Source organism: Zonotrichia albicollis, chromosome 5, assembly GCF_047830755.1.
Source record: "Zonotrichia albicollis isolate bZonAlb1 chromosome 5, bZonAlb1.hap1, whole genome shotgun sequence".
Classification (NCBI taxonomy): Eukaryota; Metazoa; Chordata; class Aves; order Passeriformes; family Passerellidae; genus Zonotrichia; species Zonotrichia albicollis.
Genome location: NC_133823.1, coordinates 73,316,654 through 73,339,864, shown reverse-complemented (window position 1 = coordinate 73,339,864; position 23,211 = coordinate 73,316,654). Strand labels below are relative to the sequence as shown.

The 23,211-nt window shown below is 50.6% G+C and overlaps 2 protein-coding genes across 8 annotated transcripts in view; one reads left to right on the top strand and one right to left on the bottom strand.

The window, feature by feature from the left end:
* Positions 1–3,561, top strand: part of ADAMTS3 (ADAM metallopeptidase with thrombospondin type 1 motif 3) — a 55,317-nt gene extending 51,756 nt beyond the window's left edge. Inside the window, exons 21-22 of the mRNA XM_074542098.1 lie at positions 73–190; positions 1,691–3,561. Of these exons, the coding sequence (XP_074398199.1) occupies positions 73–190; positions 1,691–2,244 (672 nt within the window). The 3' untranslated portion in view covers positions 2,245–3,561. The remainder of the gene's footprint in view (positions 1–72; positions 191–1,690) is intronic.
* A 537-nt stretch (positions 3,562–4,098) lies between these two features.
* Positions 4,099–22,232, bottom strand: LOC141729220 (neuropeptide FF receptor 2-like). Of its 7 annotated transcripts, none has more exons than XM_074542106.1 (7): positions 11,900–22,232; positions 11,146–11,350; positions 10,883–10,979; positions 10,342–10,428; positions 8,460–8,806; positions 8,126–8,225; positions 4,099–7,776 (listed from the first exon to the last, which is right to left on the bottom strand). In XM_074542106.1, the coding sequence occupies exons 5-7, from the start codon at positions 8,779–8,781 to the stop codon at positions 6,996–6,998; spliced, it is 1,203 nt and encodes a 400-aa protein (XP_074398207.1). In that variant the 5' UTR covers positions 8,782–8,806; positions 10,342–10,428; positions 10,883–10,979; positions 11,146–11,350; positions 11,900–22,232; the 3' UTR covers positions 4,099–6,995. The 7 variants fall into 7 exon arrangements, with proteins under 7 accessions (XP_074398207.1, XP_074398202.1, XP_074398203.1 ...); XM_074542101.1 differs by having other exon boundaries at positions 8,126–8,806; positions 11,900–12,022; positions 12,834–22,232; XM_074542102.1 differs by having other exon boundaries at positions 8,126–8,806; positions 11,900–13,029; positions 15,020–22,232.
* Between the last annotated feature and the right edge of the window lie 979 nt (positions 22,233–23,211).

The following is a 23,211-nucleotide window of genomic DNA, read 5'->3' as shown; positions in this document are numbered from 1 at the left end:
GGCGGGCACAGGGGAACTCGTGCCGGGTGCTGCCCACAGGGTGCCCTGAGCCGTGCCCTCTGTGTCCGGCAGTGCTCGGTGACGTGCGGGGAGGGCACGGAGAGCCGGCAGGTGCTGTGCCGCGCCGGGGACCGCTGCGAGGGGGAGCGGCCGCAGTCGGTGAGGCCTTGCAAGCTCGCTCCCTGCGATGGTAAGGGAACCCTGCGATGGCTGCAGGCGGGCGGGATTGCTCCCTGGGAGCGCCGTGCTGGCACAGGGGTCACACACGGGGGCAGCCTTTGCTCCCGTGCTCAGCCCAGCAGTGTCAGGGTGTCACAGCTCCCCACGCTGCCGTCTGTCCTGTACACGTGCTCACACAAGGTTCAACCACATGGGCCCAAATGGTGTTGGCACAGGCTGGGGCCAGAGGTGAAGGGCAATTCAAAACAAACCCTGCTTGACCTCTAAATCTCAGGTAAGTTCTGCAAGCTGCCAGGTGAGGGAATAAAAATACACAAATGTGGAACCAAGAGCACTAATGAGGTTCCTGGGAATGCACTACATTGTTTTCATAGAATTTTTAACAGGTTTTGAAGCTTTTTATGACAACAGTGGATTTCTTCCTGGTTTATTCATTCCGTAGGACTTGGGGTTTATTGGGGTTTTAACTCCCTCGTGGTGGCCCTGACACTGCTCAGGAGCTGGTAGGAAAAGCAGTCAACCTGCTGGAACTGGAGAAGCATAACCCCAAATCTCCACACTGTGGGTGGAGTCACGGAATCTAAACCAGCACAAATGGATGCTCCCAAATGAACCATGAGAGGACAGGACCAAATGAGGGTCACTGTCACTATGGTGAGGCAAAAGGAATTGTACCTCTAGCCCAGAATTCCACGCTGAGGCTGGGATAGCCTCACAGTGCCTCATGGAACACGGGTATTCCCAGGCAGAGCTGCTCCCTTTACCCCAGGTTTGTCAGGAACCAGCAAGGCTTCTGAGGAAGCTCAGCAGGATCAGGACAAGGACATGTCTATATTCCATAGGATTTGCTATTTATAGCCCTCGTCCCCCAGCCCCAGTGGTGACCATGTGGGTTATTTTACTGAGTTCCTTGGAGCTGAGCTGATTCTCACCCACTCTGAGCTCAGGCTCCCGTGGATGTTTTAAAGCCGGAGAAGGCGCGGCTGGATGTGCTTCCAGCCCATGGTGAGGCGGCCCCTGAGCCCAGCTGACGACATCTTTCCCTGCAGAAAGCTCATTTTGGTTCAAACCTTCCAGAAGACCCTTTGGAAGTTCTTTTTCCTGAGCAAAGGGATGCAAATCCCTGCCTTTAAGGCACCTCAGGTGTGACCCACTGTTACAGCTTTCCATCGGTTCTACAGATCCATTTGCTTCCTGAAAAACAGCAAGCCTAATCTGAACAAAACTTCATCTTACTCGAACTTTTTATTTTAAGGCATCTCTGAGGGCTATTGCTTGGGATTTAGTTTCTGTGAAGGAAGCTTGTCTTGGCTTTAATGCTGCTGATGGATGATGTCCTCTCAGGCTTGAAGGGAAGGCATTAGGGTGGGTAGGACACAGCCAGTGTGCGGGGGAGCTCTGGGAGGTTGGCACCGGGAATTGCTGTCTGTGCTCCTGTAAAAATGCCACGTGTCAATGTTTCCCAAGTGCCCATCAGTGGGTTCCCATCCCCGGGACATGTGTTTTACAGATGAGCCCTGCCTGGGAGACAAGTCCATCTTCTGCCAGATGGAGGTGCTGGCCCGGTACTGCTCCATCCCTGGCTACCACAAGCTGTGCTGCGAGTCGTGCAGCCGGCGAAGCAGCAGCTTCCCAGCGCCCGGCGGGGCTGGCACCGAGCGGGACGCAGCGCTGGATCGGGGCAGCCCGCCCAGGGCGCCGGCGGTGCCCACGCCCGCGGTGCCCGCCCGGGCGCAGCTCCTGCCCGGGAGCAGCTCTCCAAGCCGGCCGCCTTGGGAAGCGCAGCAGGCGGAGCGGCGCACGCCCCCGTCCAGCCCCGAGCCCCGAGGTGCCGCCGTTCCGCCCTGGAGAGCTCCCGTGGCCGGCAAGAGTTCCCGGCCGCCGGCTCTCCTGCCGCAGCCCCCCGCCAACAGCAGCAGCCCCAGCTCCGGTCGTGCCCCGGCGCCGGCCGCGGCTCTGCCTCCGGTGCCGGCGGGGGCTCCCGCGCCAGCCAGGACCTCCGGGAAGGGCGAGGGGCGCGCAGGTAAGCGATGGCCTCCGAGGGCCGCCCCTGTGGAGCGATGAGCAGGAAGGCCTGCGCAGGACAGCCGTGGAAAGGGGCTGCTGGTGCTCCGTGTGCGACTCCTCGACCTCTGGACTCTGCAGAGCGTGCCCCGGGCAGGGCACTGCAGGGCACGGGTCGCCCCTGTAAATACAAAGGACAAGAAGTGCTGGTTCACTTTCTGGTGCTCCCGGCCTCCTCCCACCCCTCCTTCCCTGGCCGGCTGGGACACGCAGAGGAAACACTAAAGGAACCTTCCTGGCAGCGAGTGGGAGTCGCTGAGGGCACAGAAGTCAGCCCTGACCTCAGCAGCCCTGTGGTTCCGGGCTCTGAACACCCCCGTGGCAGGAGATGCCCCACTGCAGGCAGGAGCAGGCACGGACGCTCGTGAGGCGCCTGCCGCAGACCGGACTCGGGTCTGCCTGGGAACAGACGTCGTTGCACGAGCACCGCTGCAGCTGTTGGGCGAATGCAGGAAAGCAGCATTGTTGTAAGAGTTTTGTGCTGTCCCACAACTGTTTTCCTGTATTGTTCCAGGGCCAGGTGCCGGCCATCAAGTTCTGCCCTATGAGCATTCCAAGGGCTGGTGTTGAAAGCAGTTTCAGGATGGATTTTGAGGTGTGAGAGATTGTTGTATTTCCAACGTGGATCAGCTCCAAACCTCCCTGCCCACGGCGCATCTGACTGCAATAATTAATTTATGTCCACCCCCACCTTGTCCCAGCCCAGCCGGCCGGGCTCTCCCCGGCACAGCGCTGTAAAGTACTTGTCTATAGGCGTGAGAACTGCAGATATTTATTAAAAGTGGGTTTCTTGACATTGTTTTGTGTACTAAATATGTATGCTGGGGGCAGGTGACTCTTCCTTTTGCCAAGATCAAATCTGGAGATGGAATTAGATGCTGTGTCATATGCATATTGAAGCTGCTCAACTGCTGTGGAGAAATTGTTGGTCTTATTCTTTAAAAAATGGTTTTTTATCACAGGTCTCTCTCGTTTCTCAGTGGTGATTAAAGTTTCATGTGCAATCGCTGCTCCCCTGTAAGAAGTGCCCAGGATGGAGCCATTTAATGCTGTGAGGGGATGGGGGCCCAAAGATACAATTGTGGCAACATCCTGGCGGCCCTGTGGGTGCCTCGGGGGAAATAAGGGTGGCACTGGCCATCAGCAGAGGCTTCAGACGTGACAGTAAAACAAACCTTGGACATCCCGAGGCTTTCCCTGCTTTCACTCATGTGGCAGCATCTGGTTTTGGCATTTTTGTTTCCTCTTCTTTCAGCCATTTCCATCCCAGGCAGGACCTTCCCCGACTGGAAATAAAAATTAAATATTTTGACGGGATTTTGAAAAACGGAAGTTTTGCCATTGGAGAGTGTGATGTTCGGAAAATTGAGGGAGAGGAAGGAGAGGATCAGATCTCGCCTGGCAGCTGTCAGATGAGCCGCACCTTACTGGTGGCAGGGAAAAAGCCGCTGTTTGAATCTCCCTAAGCTCCCAAGGCACGGAGGGCAGGAAATGCTGAAGGCAGAGCTGGGAGCGCACGGTGCGTTCGTGGGGCCGCCCGAGGAGGGACAGACAGGCAGCCGCTCTGGCTTCCAGAACACCGGGGGCACCCGCAAAACACCGCGGGCACCCGCAAAACACCGCTGCCGCCGTTCTCCCGGCAGGGCCCCGGCAGAGCCCCGGGGATCCGGGGAACGGCCGCGATCCCGCACCTGGGCCCCAAACTGATCCCCGGTGCGGGCGCGGAGCCGCCGTGTGGGGCCGGGACCCCGCAGGGCGCCCTCTGGCGGACACGGAGGGCGGGGCGAGCGCGGCGCCCCCGCGTGGCCGCGGGACAGCGGTGCGGGGGGCGGGGCCAGCACAGGGGTGAGGGGAGGGGCCGGGAGGCACAAGGGGCGGGGCCAGAGCTCAGGTGGGCGGGGCGGGGCCAGCTCAGGTGCGCGGGGTCCCAGAGCGGCTGCGCGGGGCGGGGCCGAGGTGATTTAGACCCCGGAAATCGCCTCGATCGCCAATTGCTCACTCAGAGCACGGTGCGGACGGAGCTCCCTGTGCGGGCTCCGCAGGTGAGGCGCGGAGGTTTTGGCCTCCCTGTTTTGCGCAGAAAAGAGGAAACCTCACAACTTTGTGAAAGTTGTAAAGCTTGGTATGTTTATTACAGCGCTGGACGCGTGCGGAGATTGCTCTCCTCAAAAAAGGCATGCGTACCTCTGAGATCTTCAGGTCTCTTTTTATCTCTCTCTCAAATACATATGCATACAGTTTCACAATAGGTTCATACATATTCATTTTTATGGGTTTCGTGTGACTTTTACCTCTAATTCCTTTTTATCAGAAAGAATTCCTAGGTCAGGTTGACTTGCCCTTACAGCAATCCCTGTCTCTATCATCTTCTGTCTGCCCTCCTTTATCTCTGTCCTTCGCTGAAGTAACTTCACTGAGCTTAGGCCTTGCACTCTGGCTAAATAACTATGATTTCTAACCACAGACTCAACTCAAAAATGTACATTTCACCTAAATTAAAATGGATTTCTACCCTGGAAAATTTTCACTTTGCTTCATCCCCTTCTGTCCCTCTCTCTACCCCTCCCTCCTTCTCCGCGTATTCCCTTTCTTTCTCCGCCTTTCCTCTTGCCCTGAAACGCTCCTTTCCTCTCCTCCCAAACCCAATCCCCCTCACTCCTTCCCGTCCTATCCCTTCTCCGCTTCTCCCTTCTATTCCTCCTCTCTCCACCGTCCCTCTTCTCCCCCTCGGCCTTTCCCTTACTCTCCCGCTTCCCTCCTCACTCCGACCCCTCTCCCTCCCCATCTCTCCTGTCTCCCCGTCCTCCCCTCTCCTCCTTCCCTCGCACCGCGGGGCTCGGGGTGCCGGGCAATAATAAAGCCCTGAGGGCCGGAGCCCGGCGCCCCCGCCCTCGCTGGGGTCCCCACACGGGGCCGGAGCCGCTCTGCGGGTCCCCCATTGCAGTTCAACACAGCGCCCCGCACCGCCGGGGCTCCGGCTGTCCCAACAACCTGGCAGCAATTCACATCAATCCAGGAGTGCCAGTGCATCACCTGTGTGTTATCTCAGTAAGTACAGCTGAACATTCACCCACTTTAGTGGCAGGCACTTGGCTGAAATAAAGACATTTATAATGCATTATTTTCTGCTATTTTCTGCGAGATTTATGTTTTCCTGGCATTGTTTCACTATACTTGAACCTGGGTTCTGCTCCCTATCCTAAAGAAGAGCTTGGATATCATCTGTGATGCAGCTCTAGTTTTTGAAGTTACAAACAAGTTTTGAAGCCAACAGACAGAAATAAATGTTTGGAGAAATTAATACAGAAATAATTGCATGCTTCCCAGTCCCTGCCCAGTACACCCCAGTTCTCTATTGGGAGCCTAAGTCCTGTTCTTATCATAGAAACTCCATTATTTCATATGGTTATGTTTTACAGAAAAGCTTTGCAGGGAAATTGCCTCTCCCAGCATCAACAGCCACCCTCAGCACATCAGCAGCCCCACAGGAAATGCCACCTAAAAATGCCACTTAAAGCTTAAATGACACAGAATGAGTAAAATGCATCAATTCGACACAAAAAAGATCAGTACCAACCGATTCAGTAAATGTTCCCCTCATAATCTGTACGGGGAGAGGCTCTGGGAAGCCAAGGCAGACTCAGAGATCAGAGATTCTCACCCTCACCATGGCCTCTCCCGTTCCCGCCTCCTCGGGGGTCGTGTGAGGGGGGACAGGCCCCGTGTCCCAAATCCCAGCAAAATCTCCTTTCCCTCTCTTTTATGTCAGAGCCAAGCACTGATTTGGGGTTTCCTCAACTGGATATGGAGTGAAAGAAAGTGTGTGCTTGTGGGAGAAATGTTCCTCCTAAAATGAGGGAGAAATGCTCCTCCATAAATCTGAGTTGTTCCCTAGGGCAAATGAATATTGTGAGGAGAAAATGAGTTAACAAGCAGGGGACAGACAGGGAAAAATTTCTGGAGCAAATCTGAGGTAGGCTGTAGTGCACAAAATGAACATTTAGAGGTAAACTGAGGCACATCCAGGCAAATGTTTGAGGATACAATTGAGGTAATGTGTAGGGAAGAGAATGATCATTTTGAGACAGTGAGCAGCAGGGAATGTCATAATGTGGAAGTCACTCCTATTTATCTGAGGGAGGACTGCCCTAGGAAATGGCTTTACCTGGGATTTGGCTCCTGTAGGGCCTTACAGAATAAGCCTTAGTGCTCTGCGATCCTGTGCTGCTCCTTGCACAAATTCCATTCCTCACTATTGCTCCAGTGTCACTCTTGTCCCTGCTGGGGTTTGTCCCATCCAATGGGCTCTCAAGTGTTTTCTCTCCCGCTCGTACTTAAATTTCAGTCTTTTTGGGTGACTTCTATCCCCCTGCAACATCAAATCAAGTTCCCCAAAAAACACCACTGAACCAGTTTTTTTATCCTTTATTTCTCAAATTTCCATTTGTTTCTCTAGCTGCAATAATAATGGACGTGACAGAAATAACAGCAACCAAGGGGAATAAATGGAATGTGACGGAAAATGCTAAATTTTGTCATTTGAGCAGGACCCAGCGTTCACAATGTCCAGGAAGAAGCACAATCATGAGATAATGCAGGAGTGGCTGGGTGCCAGCCTGGGTCCGCAGTATTTCAGTCCATGAGAGTTACAGGATGAGGGATTCCTCACAGGAATGAAATATGACCACAAACAGGGTTCAAGCAGCCCTGTTCCATGGGGAACAGAGAGATTCTCAGAATCGCAGCACCTGTCACTCCACCCCTTTCTCTTCGAGCTCCTCCATGAGCAAATCCTGCTGCTTATTGACCCAGTTTCCTCCCTCGGCTGTGTGGGGAGGCGGGCGGGGGGCAGCGGGCAGGGCGGCCTGGCCCGGGGCTGGCTGGGCCGAGGCGGGCCTGGAGCAGAGCTGGAGCCGGAGCGCGGCCTGGAAGCCGCGGCGAAAGCTCCGGTTGCAGAAGCCGTAGATGATGGGGTTGACGCTGCTGTTGGAGAAGGCCAGCCAGTGGGCCAGGGGATAGATGTACACATTGATCAGCCGCAGCTGCACGTCCGACAGGCTGCCGTAGTCCGACAGCAGCATCAGGCTCCACAGGGGAAGCCAGGACAGGGCGAAGAGCAGGGTGACGAGGAGCAGCATGTGGATGGCTTTCCGCTTCCTCCTCCACGCTCCGCGCCGCTGCTCCCGGCCGCGCTCCCCCGGCCCGGGCACGGCGGCGTGGCTCAGGAAAACGCCGATCCTGGCGTACATGAGCGCGATGAGCGCCAGCGGAGCCAGGTAGATGTTGGCGAAGAGCACCGTGGTGTAGGCCTTCCTCATGGCCGGCTCGGGCCACTCCTCCCGGCACCAGAACACCGGGCGGGTGGCGTTGCCCGTGCCCAGGAGCAGCTGGAAGCGCTTCTCCTGCCGCAGCCGCAGCAGCGCCGCCGAGGGACACATGATGGCCACGGCCAGCGCCCAGATCACCGCGATGGCGGCCACGGCGGCGGGGACGGTCGGCTTCGGCTTCAAGGGGTGCACGATGCACCGGAACCTGCGGCAAGGGCCCCGGAGAAGCCGTGTGAGGAACGCCTCCTATCCCGGGCAGGGATGCACACACATTTTGAACTGCCTGTCTTTCATCCTCCCTGGCAGTTGCTGCCTGTGCAATCCAGCTTCATGGCTGAGAAACAAACCAATTCCAGGCAGGCTGGGATAGCCCAGTTCCGCCCTCTTTAAGAGACACCGCTGGAGGAGCAGATTGCTCTTTAGACCGGCACAGATTTTATTTTGCATAGGAGCAAAATGCATTGGATTTGTTGTGGTGTTGGGAGGGTTAATGACAGGGCTCAGGGTGGTCAGGGGAGATGACACTGGTGGATACAGACTCCGCAGCACCTTACCTGTCCACGGCAATAGCAACCAGAGTGAAGACAGAGGCAGAAACAGAGATGCCTTGGACCATCCCGCTCATCTTGCACACCAGGCTCCCAAAGGGCCACCCTGCAAGGAAACAGGCATTTTGGAATTGCTGCCATCTCATTGCAGGACTCTGCTTAAAATAATTTGCTCTCATCTTCCATTTCGTGAGGAGAACTGTAGACTCATGGGGTGGTTCCAGCCATGGCCAGGAACACCGTGCCACGGGCAGGGACACCTTCCACTGACTCAGAATGCCCACAGAGCCCCCTGGACACACAGCCCTGGCTCTCCCCAGCCCACGGGCAGCCAGCCCACCTGCAATGATGTTGTCCAGGAGGGTGGTGGGCATGCAGAAGAGCCCCACCAGCAAGTCACTGACGGCCAGGTTCAGGATGAACAGGTTGGTGACCGTGCGCATGTGCCTGCTCCACAGCACGATGAAACAAACCCCCCCGTTGCCCACCATGCACAGGAGGAAGATGAGCAGGTAGGAGGTGATGAAGACAGCAGCCACCCAAGGCTGGTGGAGGTAGAAGTCCACGTAGGAGACATTTCCTTCCAGGTAAAGGTACTTGTAGGTCCTGTTGTAATCCAGCAAATCCAAGTGAGGCCAATCCAATGAGGAGTTTGAGTCCATTCTCCTCCTTGTGCTCTAATGTGCCCTAAAAGATATTTGTAAAGAGGCCATTTTAGTCAGCTTGCAATTGATCTGAAGCAATGTGATGACATCATTCTTATCATTATTATTATTATTATTATTATAGCATTGTTACCTGTTTTGTGTGCACTGTGTGCTGAAATAAGCATGAAACTCACACACACCCTGGCAGCAGTGAGGTGGCTGAACAATAATCACTAAAAAGTCACTAACTCCAACACAAAAAAACAAAAGGGATTAAAGTTTTCTCAAGTGGCACAAGTCCTCTGCCTGCAAGTATCCAAATCCAGCCCTATTTCATGGACATGAGATGGTTTTGTGTGCAGCTGGAGGATTTAATTCCCTGCTCACAAGCTACCTAACTCCAAGGCTGCAATCAAGAGGCACCACACTGTGTCTGAAACATGCTGAGCTACAAGAGAGCTGGGTTCATTTCCAAGCAGCTAACTTGACTTGGAGGCAGCATTCCAAACTCTTTTCCACATATATTTTGTCTCCCAGATGAGGATGCCTAAAGAAGCAGGGGGCAAAATTAATTGGTAGCAGCAGGCGTGAAATTCAAGTGTGAGCGCAGGTGCTTTCAAGATGCTCCAAATTCCTTAATAGAAATAGGATTTAAATTTAGGCACAAGTTACCTGAATCCTGATGAGCTTGTATGAAAGCTCAGCAAAGCCCTTGCAAGTGCTTTACTCTCAAGAACTAAATGCAGTAAAAAAAAAATACAAGTATTTATTCTGCTGTGCCACAGGTTTGGAACAAGCAGAGCAGTGAACACCCATCATGTTCTGCTCTCTTGTGCCTGTTCAGAAATCAGCAGCAGTGCAGTGTCTTAATGGGTCTGTATTTTACAGACTTATTAAATGCCTGCACAGCCAGGCAGGGAGACAAAAATCTGGAGTCCCTCACCAAAAACCAGCTGCTTGTAGGTTTGAACAAGTGTAGGAATAGTTGTACATTCTGTGGGGCTGTCCTTACAGACAAAGGCTTGTTTATCTTGATTAGTTTTTACTCAACATGCTTTCAAAATCATTGGAGGTGATCTTATTGAGATGTCTGATGTGCCAAATGCTTTCCCCAGCCAGAGCTCAGAGTCAGCCTTGTGAGAAGTGCTTTAATGCCCATTTTCCTGATCCCTCAAGGAAGCAGCACTGGTGCTTTTGTACCCCAGCCTGGCCTCAGGGTGGGGAACTCTGGCAGAATGCCAACACAGATGTTTGACAACATGAGTTTACACTGCTCCTTTAATCCCAGACCTGGAGCTGGGCTTTATAAATCTCAGGAGATGCTCTCTCCATTAAAAAGCAGCATTCCTGTTGCTCCCTTTGCTGCTCTTCACCACATTATTATTATTATTATTATTATTATTATTATTATTATTATTACCCACTAATTTTCTGTCATAATCTTTTGCTTCCCAGAGGAGCTGCTTTAGGGAGACACTGTGGCCAGGGGAAGGTGGCTTTTGGCTCCCACCACATTCCCAGTCCTCATGCCCAGCTGTCCCTGGGCTGTCCCCAGAGGTGCCTTTCCTCCCTTACCTGCTGTAGTTTGGCTTTTCCAGGGGTCTCTGATGATCTGAGGCAGAAGTTCTTGGTCATGCCATGACAGGGCTGTCCCTTATCACACTAAAAGCAGGAGGAACAATGGTTATTTTGGATACATATTTTGTATTCTCTCTCTGTTTCTGACACTGTGCTGTGAGGCAGCAGCTTCTAATCTCCTCAGTAATGATCTCTGGAATAGTTTTTGTCCATAGCTGGTAAACAAGAAGTTGTAAACAGCCTTGAGGCAAAACTGGAGCTGAGTCTCATCCCAGTTGCACTAATGAAATTTTGGCTGTGCAGGCATAGGGAAGTGGCTGTGCAAACACTTCAGATGACAGGAAATGGAAAAGCTCCATGGATTTCTATTATCCTGAAGCTGAGGGGGAGGAGGATTGGCTGGAAGGAGAAATTAAGCCAGTGCCTTGTGTTTTCACAGGGGCCTTGCCTGCTAAAGCAAGCAGTGATAAACAATTGAGAGAGGCACAGGGGACAGAAACATAAATCATCTAAGAAAAGAGAAAAAATTATGCAATACCTAATTGGTATAAGATGATGAATAACAGTAATCTGCTTCCATGTGGTAACTTGATAAGAGCGAGGCCTCCTTCCTCATTTAATAGGCCAGAGAAAATCTGCAAAGGAATAAAGTGGGAGGGAGCCTCCCTGAGTGAAAACTGCCCCAAGCCTCAGTGGGTTCCCAAGCACAGGAGGCTCAGTCCCTGCTGGAATCGCAGACACAGCCTCCATGGACAAATACACAATGTAACATCTCACAGCCTGACCAGGACAATTGTGTACCTCTGGGCAGAGAAATTCAGTTTTCCCTCATTAGAGCAGCAGTTCCAAGCCATTAGGAAGTGATGCCATTATTTTTATGTTGGGCACGTTGAAGAAATCCCCTGGAGCAGCCACTACTGCCTCACCCCTGTGTACAACCTGCTGGGTTTGTCGTCTTGATATCTTCATTTTTATGTGTGAAATACCCTCACAGGATCCTCTGAGGCTGAAACAAAAATAAGGAGACTTCAGAGATGGGAGGAACAGCAGGAGCATGTAGCTGTACATGAAGAACATTCCATGTGGTAAGTGCTGAAAAATTTGGTCTCAGTAATGGCACAAGAACAGAGACTTCCCAGGGCTCCCAGTTCCCAAGGTTTCCCACTTTGGAAAATGATCCCTGGTCTGCTGAAAAGTGAGAAATTCCCAGGGGCAAAACACAGCCCCTGAAGGATGGCAAAAAGAACAGGACATTGGTCTGTGAGTGTCTGAGAAATAAGGGAGAGAGAAATTCACGGATCATCCTCTGCCATAGGGAACCAGGAAGGAGCCACTGACTACAAACCTGAAATGCTGTTCCACAGGGACCCCGTGCACAGCCCATGGGATTCTGGGCTCCTCTGGCATTCTCTTTCAGAGCAAGGGGGAGCTGCAGCCACCCCAAACCCCCCATTCCCAGTTCCACAGGGAGTGGTGCAGGAGGTGTTTGGTCTGGGCCATGCAGGGCTTGAGCTGGGGACTCGGGATATTTGTGAATTAAGGTAATAGAACTTACTCTTTAAGTATTTAACTTTTTCATCCATCAATATTTCCACCATATTTTATATGACACATCTCAGAGTGGTTCATCTCCAAATAAGCCCAAATATCCCAGTAGTTTCCAGCTGAGAGAAAGGAGCTGTGGAAGAAAACACACCCTTAAAAATAGCCAGTTGCAATCAAATCATTCTTTCTTACTGACATTTACTTTCATAAAGAAAAACAAGTGCACCTTGAGAAGCAAATTTCTCACTTTGAAATGGGCAATCCCAGGCAGATGTGCCTATTTCAGAGTGGCACACACATCTCCTCTCAATGAGCTTAAACTGCTTATCCTCCCCTCAGAGTCATTTATCTGCATAGGCTGAGCTGGGGCCAAAGGAAATAGTTTGTAGGTATTTCTTTTTGAAATAGGTGTTTCTTTTTGAAAGATCTCAAACTTCAAATGATGGAGAACAAAGCTATCAGCAGGATGACTGGAATAAGCACCAGACTTAGCTGCAGATTACTCATCCACTCAAGCTGGGAATAGAAAACATTTCATTTCAAAGCCAAATTATAACTGTAAATCAGAAGATGCAAATGGCAGGTGAGGCATTCACAGCAAGTTGGTAATGGCTCTGTATTTTTATACATATATATATATATATATATATATATATATATATATATATATATATAATTTCCACCCTGCTTCATTAGAGCCAAGGCTGCTTACCTATTTCTTGTCATTATAATCCCTTTTTTTCCCTTTAATTCATGATTAGTCAACCTTTAAGCTTCTAAACACATTTTTTTATTTGATGCATTACAGGCTGTTTTAAATCTGAACTAATCTCAGCCAACTGCTCCCTGAAATCAGGTTAAAGTAAGATTTCCACACCCAGGCACACTTATGCCACCACTTTATTGAGAAGCCTGGCCAAGCAATAAGATTTTAGCTGCCTTACCTTGGAAGCAAGTCCCTCTTTTAAAAGCTTTCAGTAGGAAATTACTCAAGTTCTCCTGGGATCCAGTCTCCAAGTAGCAGTTTCCCATCCATCACTGGAAACTGGGCAGGGACCCCCCACAGAATATCTGGACTGGCCACAGCTTTTTCCCTGGAGAGATGCTCCAGCAGTTCAGCAGTGAGTGCTGGGGTTTGGTCTATAGGAAGAGCTAAATCAATGATCCCTGCTGGGCTCTTGGCAGCACTAAATTCCCCACAAATGGGACATGAGCCTCCTAAATTGCACCTTTCAGCTCAGCCTGTGCTCATGAGTCACTCCCTGACAGCCCTGTCATTGGGCACTGAAACTGAGGGGAGTAATTGGGGAGCAGGCAGATAGAGGTAAATGCCACCCCTGAAAAGTGGGACAATCATGAGAGAGTCAGTGGAGGACAGGATTGGCAAACAACAGAAGTGGTTTAGGGGCCCATCAGCCAGTGAGGGCAAATGCAGCCGGTACAGGAGACAGCTCTGCCAGCAGGCAGTTTGTGTCCCCCCAAAATGGGGGGCACAGAGGATCCTGTAATCACTGCCAAGTGAAATACCAGAAAATCCAAACCTATCCCAAGGCACAGAGCACTCGTCAGGGGTTCTTTGCACCAGCCAGAGCCACGGAATTGTTTGATTTCCATCTCTTTTGGCACAGAAGTGCCATTGCCCTGTGTGAGGCAGGCATGAGAGCAGACAGCCCATGACCTGGTCACACAGTGAGGGCACCATGACTTGCAGCCTGTCACAATAAACACCCTGTCACCCCCCAGCCAAGCTCCTCATTGGATCATTGGATCATGCCTCACTGGGAGCTGGGCAGAGCAGCCTGCCTGGCCCCAGGGCAGGACGGGTGCGCTCCCTGTGCAGCACCCTGGGGCTGGATAGGAACACTCCACCTCAGCCCATGCTGCATTTGCCCAGAGACACTGCCTTTAGTCTTAAATAAGTGCACAGGAGAAGAACTGGCTGTGGGTGACAGCAGAGGTTTACATGCAGTGTCACCTCTGCAGAAAGATGATGGTTGTGGAAGGGCTGAATTCTCCCTGCACCTTCCTACCTTCTGACTGCTCCCTTTACATCACCATCACATCCACACAGGGATTTTAGGTAATCATTGATTTTTTTTTTTCCTGTGACCTGCTCTGAGGATTTGAATCCTTTTAGTGCTCTTGAATTTCCATTTGCTGCTGCCTCGGTGACTCAATTTTAATTAACACCAAAGTCTAAGCCTTACCTGGATAGCATGGATAGGTACCTCTGATTGATGTCAGGAATTTGACACGCTGAGAGGTTACCTGGGAAACCTCCTGGTTTGACTCCAGTTGAAGCCAATTCTGCTCAGTAAATGACAGCTGCAACCCACAGCAGTCCAAACAGCAAGGACTGCAAGGAAGTTTTCCTTGCTAGGATTTTCTTTTGGAAAAAAACCCAGCAGCACAGATCTGTTCTTTTGGGATGAGGTGCCCTCTTACCTACCAGCCTCAGGAAATGCTCAGAGTTACACTTGTTTACCCCTTTTCCCAGCAAAACACCCCAAACTGATCTCACTGCATTTCAGACTTTGCAGCCCCTGGCAAGTTCAGATTTAAATGCTAACATGAGCTACTTCAAGCTCCAGACACTTTCCTCCTACTGGAGGTACCTGCTACTGATAGAAGATCAAAATAAAATGTCTTGTCATAAAATGAGCAAAATAAAACTTGTCCTAATCACTGAGAAAAATCAAAACAAAACAAACAGCCCCAGGATCTTCTTTCCCCACTTTTGGAGTTCTGCAGAGTGCTGCAGCTCCCAGCCCAGGCCCTCCTGCAGCACGGGGGCTGGAACCCCAAAGGCAGAGGCTCAGCGGCACCTGCTGCCATCCCCATCCCAAACTGCTCCTTATCCCAGCCCTGCCCACCCCGGGCAGCCCAAGGGGGGCTGTTCCCAGCCGGCAGGGCCCTGGCATCACCGGGATCCCGGGGCAGGCAGTGTTGTGCCCCTCTGCCAACCGGGGCACCTCCAGGGGTGGCAGCAGCATTCCAGCTCTCTCCCTCACACACAGACCTGTTGCTCGCCGCGCTCCCGCGGTTTTCCCCAGCTCCCAGCTGCAGCGGGAGGCAGGAGCAGCCCTGCCCGGGGGAAGGCAGCCCCAGCCCGATCCCCCCGGGTACCTACCCCGCTTTCAGCTCCGCCGCCGGCTCCGCAGGCAGCAGCGAGGCGAGGCTGCGGCCCCCGCTCCCGCAGCCCTGCGGCTCCTGCCTCAGGCGGGGAGGAGGGACAGGAGGAAGGAGGGAGCCGAGAGCCCAGCCCAAAGCCAGGCGCCGAGCCCTGGGGCTTCGGGGCTGCCCGGCTGGAAGAGTTTCTGGGCTATGTTCCATTGCAGAGCCTCCCTGCTCTGCTTGAGGCATCCCTCGGCCTTGGGAAGCTCATTCCAAGGGGCAGGAAGTCACCTCTGCAGGTGCCACCCCTGCCACCCCCCATCCATCAGAATCCAGACTCTCCCAGAGCTCCGAGTGCTCCCAGCACTGTGGCATCTCCCAGACTCTGCTCCTACCTGCCGAGCTCCAGCATTCAGGTCATGGCTCTCCAGAGATTCCAGTTCTTACATCAGGAACTCGGGGGAAAAATCCAAAACAACAGTCTGTGTGGCCCAGGTGAAACCAGGTGGCCCCTGTAGTTGAAATGGTGAAATGGCAGGTTCTGCCTTACCTGCCTCTGCATCGGGTTTTTCTGGAAAGAAAAGCAGCATCCCAAGGACAGATTCTAGGAGAACAGGCTTCCAACTAATGATTTCATGGACGTAGGAATCATTCCTTAATAAGAATAAATTCTCTATTTTTACACTCCCCTTTTGATTCCTGGCATAGTTTAAAAATTAGTCCTTTAACAAATCATTTAAATTTGACAGAACAAGCAAATATCCCAATATCAATTGAAACCAACAAATTCTTTTCCAGCATAACTCAGTGTGGAATTATAACAACTCTGTATGGCATCATCCCGTGCTGTAAATGGAGGCTGAGAAGCTCCAGCCACACACAGACACTGCAGTGAGGGCAGTTTTACCCTGTGGGATGCAGCAGATGGAATCCCAGAATCCAGGATATTGGACTGGGGGCCTGGAGCTGGATGCACTGAAAAGCCACAGAGAAACCTCAGACCAAGAGAGGATCCTGCACCCAGGTAAGAGGATTTTGTCTAGAATTCCTACCCCAGCTCTTCCTGCACACACACACACTGCTGCAGTTCTGTCTCCCCATCACTTCCCTATGTTCACATTCCCTCTGCCTGGAAGCCCGAAAGGTGGCGAGTTCACTTTGGAACCCAACGAGCTTCAGAAGAACAAGTGTTACTGATGGAAGCAACAAAATATCCACAACGCAGGGAAGTGAGACTTGCAGGGAATCGCTTTCTGCTTCCCCCATTCCCCGTGGAACATCAGCATGGAATCCTCATCACGGATTCATTGCAGAATATTGTCCTTTTAGTTTTAAAACCGGCTCCGTGAGCGGCAGGGCCGATCCGTGTCCCAGGACGCCTCCATCTCTTTGGAAGGCCGGCGGCACCATCTGCTGGGAGCAGAAGGAAGGACAGGATGCGAAATAAACTCGAGGAGAGCTCATGGAACTGTCCATGGAACGCCAAAACGGTTTGGTTTGGACCTCAAGGATCATCCAGTCCCACCTCGGAGCCTGTTCAGGGCACGCTGCTGTCCATCGGGCCCTGATTGCAGATGGATATGGAAGTGATGGAGGTGTTCAGGGAATGCTGGTTGTTTTTTCCCTGTGCTGGTTAATCTGGTCATTAAAAAGACCAACTGACCTCTTCCAACAGGGAAGCATGTAAGCAAGAGGTGCCAAAAAACCTTGAGTTCCCGTGAAATGAAAGCTGCAAGTATCCAATTTGAAATCCCTCTGTGTGGTCATTGGTTTGACTTGCACAGACTGCTCACACTGCCCAGGTATATCCAGTTCTGCTGTCAATGCTTTTGTCCGTGGCACAATTTCTATTTGTTCCTTGCAAACAGCATCTGGGTGATAGAGGGGCATGGAGAGGAAAGGAAGGGGAGCAACTCCCGCAGTGCGAATGCTCCCAGTCCCACCCTGAACACTGGAGCCCGCCCCGCAGCCGGGGCTGTCCCGCTCCGCCCCCGGCTCCCGCCGTGTCTCACCAGTCTGGGCTGTGCCCTGAGCCCCCAAAGGCAGGATTTGGGCTCTCTGATTCTAAATACAGGATTTGGGCTCTCTGGTCAAAGCCTAGAAGTGCCTGGATGAGCCCCCACTCGCACTCCCCAGACAGGGCTGCAGTCTGTTTCACAGCCCTGAGACTGCCTACACGGGCTTGGCTCCAAGTGCCAGTAATGTGGGACTCGCCTCATTTCTGAGCCAAAGAAAATGCCTGATTTATTTATTACAGGACCCTAAAACCGGCCAAATGAGCCTGCTGCCCCCCAAACCCAGGCCTCAGTCCCTGTTTCCGGGACATGAAGCTGCATAGATACAACCAAGATCTTGTTTGGCATGTAAATTGGGGGTAGCTGAGTATTCTTGGGAATACATATATACTTATATATACATAGGAAATTTATTTTTAATATTGCACTACAAATTGGTATATTCTCAGTCAGAGCAGTAACCGGATGAAGACCTTATGCTGAAGAGTTTAGGCAATGATTTATGGAAATATTGACATCTGAAAGGCTGGATGGAACTTCCTGCTCTCCTGCACAGCTGGTTTGGACAGCACAAGTGCAACCTGTGTAACAGACCTGTGTCCTGTAACTATTAAACAACAATATGTGTGTTTTGTGTGCCTGCCTGGTAGTCTGAGTGTGATTAATCCAGGATGTTGCTGTAAAACAGATCAGGAATTACTGCCAGTTGTTTAAGTTGTGTTCTGGTTGGTGTTCAACAGGTTTTACATTGGATGTGTTACATTTGGGATCCCTGGTCATACAGTATTTTAATAGGATTGTGTTATGACTTAAACTAAAATGACCATGCTGAAGTCGGTATGTTGAGCAGGGATAGGAATGTATGACATGACCCCTGGGCACAGGATAAATGCAGCCACTGAGTCACTGAGGAGCAGTCAATGGTAACTCTGTGTGTGTCTTTCAGGGAATGACTCGCTGGGGAGACTGATGGCCTCCAGCACATCAGTGGGGATGCACTGAAATCTACTGAGGAGCAGCCAGGCCTCGAGAAAAGTCAGCGTCGGTGCTCTCAGCTTAACCAAGAGTTCTGTGTTCTGTGACAGTGCAAAAGGCCTCTCACACACATCAGCCCTTCCCTGCCAGCCACGGGAAATCTCTTTGCTGTGTCACATGCCCTGCAAGCTGGGGAAACACCCACCCGGGGCTGCTTCGGCCTCTGCAGGTGGCTTGGTGAGCAGCCAGTGGCAGCGAGCTGTGCTTTCATCCAAGGAATCATTCCCAAGGGAGCAAATCAGCAAACTGCAACCCCTGCAAGCAGCCTACTCTTCATCATACGCCTCTGCCTCGTTCCTTTCCTGCTCCGCCCCCCAAAAATAATAAACAGTAAACGAAGCCCTTCACTGAGAGCCCCCCTCCTCTGGGGGTGCTGGCAGCTGCACAGGACGCGTGGTTCTCTCTGCCCAGGTTATCCATGCTGAGAAAGTCACAATCCCGGGTCCGGAGGGAGCAGGAGCTCGGCTGTGCCTCCCGGCCCCGCAGCAGCAGCGACGCCGCGGCCGCGCAGGAGGACCGAGCTCCCACCAGCACCAGGACAGAAGTGGAAACTCACGGGTTCTCTATCAATGGCCACCTTACGACCACGAGGCAGGAAATTTTAGGCTTGGCTTTGTCACCTGAGGGACAGGGAGCCCTGCCCAGTGAGGTGTGCCTCAGGCCCAGGCCGCGGTGTGGCTGTTCCCGCTCCCAGACATCAGCTTTCACTCCGGCTTTTGGGGCAGAAACCGAAATAAGGATCAACAGCCAGAGGAGGAGCAGACAAGTGACAGCGCAGTTGCTTCGGAAGTTTAAGGTAAGTGTGCCGGCAGGAGGAAGCGCGGCCGTGCTCTGGAAGCGCTCATTCCCACGTGCACTGCCCCAGCATGCGGGAAAGGCGTGGGATGGCTGGGGGAGGACAGGGCACGGAGCGGAGGGTAAACCCAGAGGGACAATGGTAACGCTGGCGGTGCTGCCCTCCCGCGGACAGCCCCGAGTTCTGGTACAATCTTTGCAGCTGACCACCCCAGGTAATGGCACAGGCTGCACCCAGTCCGCCCGCCTCCAGGCGATGCTGCCTGGACTCCGAGTTGCACAATATCAGGCTGAAGAGCAGGAGATCGAAACAAATACGAATCCCACACCCCTAAATGAGTATTGCTTGAAATCATGCAAATCGTGAGTCAGTCCCTTTTTACCATGCACAAGCCTTTTTATCGTGCACCAACAGTCGAAGCTGTACAATGAAAAGCCACTGGTGCTAATCAGAAGGACTGGGCTGATAACATTGAGTATTGATCTAAGTCACAACTAGCAGTAAGGACAAAATCCCCAATCCCTCCTCACCCAGTCATCCCAAACACACAAGGAGCATCTGAAAATACCTGTTTCTATGACTATCTCCAGTGCTAGAAGAAAAACACTAAAATACAGCTTAAAAGAGCTGGCTGACCATTTGTGAGGCCAGACAGAAATAACCCCTCAACTTTCTCTGAGCAGAACTTGGAGACTTGCACAAGACTCCTATTGAACACCACTAGAGTGCAGCAAACCATCACTATTTCATAGAAAAAAAAAACCCCAATAATGCTGCCACAAGTTTTTCTTTGACAAGGCAGTCAAGTCCTCCTCTAATGGCAAAAAACTACCCATCCCTTATTCTAAATTTTAGAATTTAAACAACATATGCATTTATTTGTACTCAGAGTGCTCCCATGTTCCCACCCTTCACCTGATTCTCAGGGTTGCAGCCCCAGAACATGAGGACTCTGTGCTCTAATTTGTCTAGAACCACTGGCTGCAAACCCTCTGGGGTTTAGGTTTTTGTGCAATAGTTTTGGGGTTTTTAAAAATTTCTAGTATTTTCTTCCTAGTCTCCAAAGCTCCCCAGAAGTTTTCTCCTTTTAAAATACATTTATAGTCACAGAGATATGTTCTCTGGTCAACAAAGAACATTTAAGAAATAAGAAAGGGGAAAACATGAATAGTTTTGGCCCTCCTATTTCTGCTTTAGCTGACCAAACTCAGAGAAGGTTGTAAAGGTAAGGCACAGGCTGGGGGCTCAGCCCAACCTGACCCTTCAGAAAGTTTTATACCAATCCAAAACTGCTGCAGTTAAACTGTTTCACCAGCTGCCCTGGGAAACAGGACTTAGAGATGCTGTATAGAAAATCCTCATTGATTGTAACGCTAAAATACATTCCAAAGACTTTGTCTGTGCCTTTCTCCAACAGTAACAGCACTTATACAGAGTTACATAAACAGAAATACTCAGAAACCATCTGTAGTTAAAGTTTGTGGAGCAGCTTACTGTTGCACAGATTTGATACTTCTCCCTTCGCAATACACATCAACAGGCTAACTGTCAGTGGGGACTAAGAACACAGTTATTAATTTCATTTTCCACAAAGCTATCTATCTTTCATGGAAACAGAGAAATTCATTAAAAACCCAGCAAAATCAAGCATTACATAACCACAGCTTTTGCTGGTACAAATTCAACTGATATTCAGTCAAATGCCCCTTTTTCCTCACACACCTCTGCAGTACATGATAATCACATCTCCAGTACAAGGTCATCACAACTATTCTAATAACATTTTTAGTTTCTTTGAGTTTGTTAGAACAAGATCAGAACTGTTAACTAATCAATACAACTAAAAAACCAGTACCATATTTTTTTCAGTTGGTATTTCAAGACTCTTATCAAACAAAGCATTTGAAATTAAATCAGAAAAGGGAAGGGATACAATCCCCAACACATGAAAACTCCACGATTACAGCTTAACATTCACTTTTAACAAATAACTTATCATTTTTCTTGCAGTCTATGAATCATTTAACAATATGAGATTCTTCTCAGTTACAAGGCTGAAATTAGGCAAACATAATCTGAACCACAACATATTTTTACTCACTTATCAGATGGGGGGAGAAACACGACTCCCACAGCACTTCAGTGGTGGAAACTGCAACATGGTTCATCTGCCTCTTGCAGGAGGATTTTAACAGGCCACAATCCAGCACTTTAAGTTTACTGGTAGAACAAATATTTGTTCAAACAATGAAACCCATGTAAGCACATCTCAGTCACATGCACATCTGAGAAAATGAGTTAAAAACTTCAGTCAGAGCTAAAGTGTGGCTCAGTCTCTCCACAGTGGTACCAGAATAGCAGTGACTGACATACCATTGCTAGTGGAGAGATGTTTTAAGTGAACCTCACATAAAACTGCACACTTCTATAATCATTCCAATACCATTAAGTATTTCAGCACTTATCAATCCATTAAAAATTGTAAGAAAACAGAAGTTAATATAGAAAGCTATTTTCCATAAAGAGTAAGCCACTACTATTAGTCTGATAACAAAGAAAATTTTTCATGCTCTTGTTTCATTCTAGTGTGGCCAGGTTGAACAAGAACACATGGAAATAATCAACAGCAACCAGAACATTTACATAATTTCTTTAAGCTCTACAAACACTTAGTCTAATCAGCACCTTTTAAAAACCACAAAAAAACTCCAACAGCTCTGTTACTTTTATCAAGGTGTGGACAGAGCTGAACATACAAAAAACCCATCAACATTAAAGTCCTGGCACACATCCAGTAAAATTCCCAGCACAACAAAAATTCATTACTCTTATAAACAGTATTTTCATAAAAAAGGATCGTGAGCTGCAGTACCTTTGCCACAAAAGGACACTTAACTCCAAGTCTGTGAAAATAAAGCAGCACATTTAACTAATCTGCTCTCACACTGTGACTTGTACATACTTCTAAGTTCCCAAAATATGAAACATTATTTAAACAAAGGCTCATGTGCTCCAATTGAATATCAAGAGCAGCTGTGTACCAACACAGGTGGAAGCTCCCCTGGCAAACTGATACTCCATTTTCCATGCAGAAACCACAATTTTAAAATTAAAGGCTCCTCCACACAAGGAGCAAAAAAAAGAAGCAAAAATTCCAAGCCACATTTCCTGGCAGATCACCTCCAGGTTCTTTGCTTTGCTGTGTAAGACACAAGGCCCCAGCCCCATGCATGAGGGCCCAAGCCCTCCTCAAACACAAAGGCTCCCCAAACCCCTCGTGCACAAGAGCTCCCTCATGGGGAAGGGCCCCCCTAAAGCCCTCGTGCCCAAGAGCCCCCTCGCACAGGGGAGCCCCCCAAAGCCCCCTCACACACAGGAGCTCCTCAAACCCCTCAAGTGCAATGCCCCCCCCCCCAAAACCCCTCACACGCAAGAGCCCCCTCAGCCCCCTCACGGGTGAGGGCCCACCCCAAAGCCCTCACATGCGAGGGCCCCCCAAAGCCCTCATGTCCAAGACCCTCCCCAGCCCCCTCACAGGTGAGGGCCCCCTAACACACGGGAGCCCCCCCAAACCCCTCACGTGCAATGCCCCCCCCACAAAGCCCCCTCACGCATGAGAGCCCCCCACACCCTCATGAGAGCCCCCAAACTCCTCACACACGAGGGACCCCTCAGCCCCCTCACACATGAGGCCTCCCCCAAGGCCTGCTTTCCTACCAGGAGCTAAGATCAGCAGAACGTGACCTTTTTAAAAAGCTTTCATGGAGCTTCTGGCAGCCTTTTCCCCCCATCCCAGTCCCCCAAACTGCTCTTTGCTGCACCATATCCCCACACAATGTACAATGAGGCCACTGAGGCCTAGGCTCACGGTTTGTAGAGCACTCACAGGAAAATCTGTTCCTGCTCAAGCATCCCAAATTCCACAGCAAATTCCTCAAAGTTTCTTCTCACAGGAGTACAAAGCAAATCCCACAGAATGGGTGACCACCTTCCTTCAACCACCCTCAGAGAAATAAAGGAGCTGTGTTCTCTCCTGATGGGAAATGAGGAACACCTGGCACCTTACCTAACAGTCCAATGTCCAGGACTAAACCACCTTTAGAGAACCAACCCAGACCCTTCTATAATAACTCAGCTCCAGGTGTGGTTTACTCTTTGGAAACGTAAAGGAGAATAATAAAAAATAATGAAAAAAAGCCATCAGATACATATACATGTGAAGTCACTGCAGCTAAGCAGCTACCAGAAAGCTGGAGAAGGGCTTTTGGCAGGGACATGGAGTGACAGGACAAGGGGGAATGGCTTCAAATGGACAGAGAACAGATTTAGATGGGATGTGAGGAAGAAATTGTTCCCTGTGAA

Excerpts from the sequence above, each read along its gene's own strand:
- LOC141729220 (XM_074542100.1), bottom strand. The coding sequence starts at position 8,781 with ATGGACTCAAACTCCTCATTGGATTGGCCTCACTTGGATTTGCTGGAT. Across the intron at positions 7,777-8,125 it reads GTTGCTATTGCCGTGGACAG|GTTCCGGTGCATCGTGCACC; the intron begins GTAAGGTGCTGC and ends CCCTTGCCGCAG.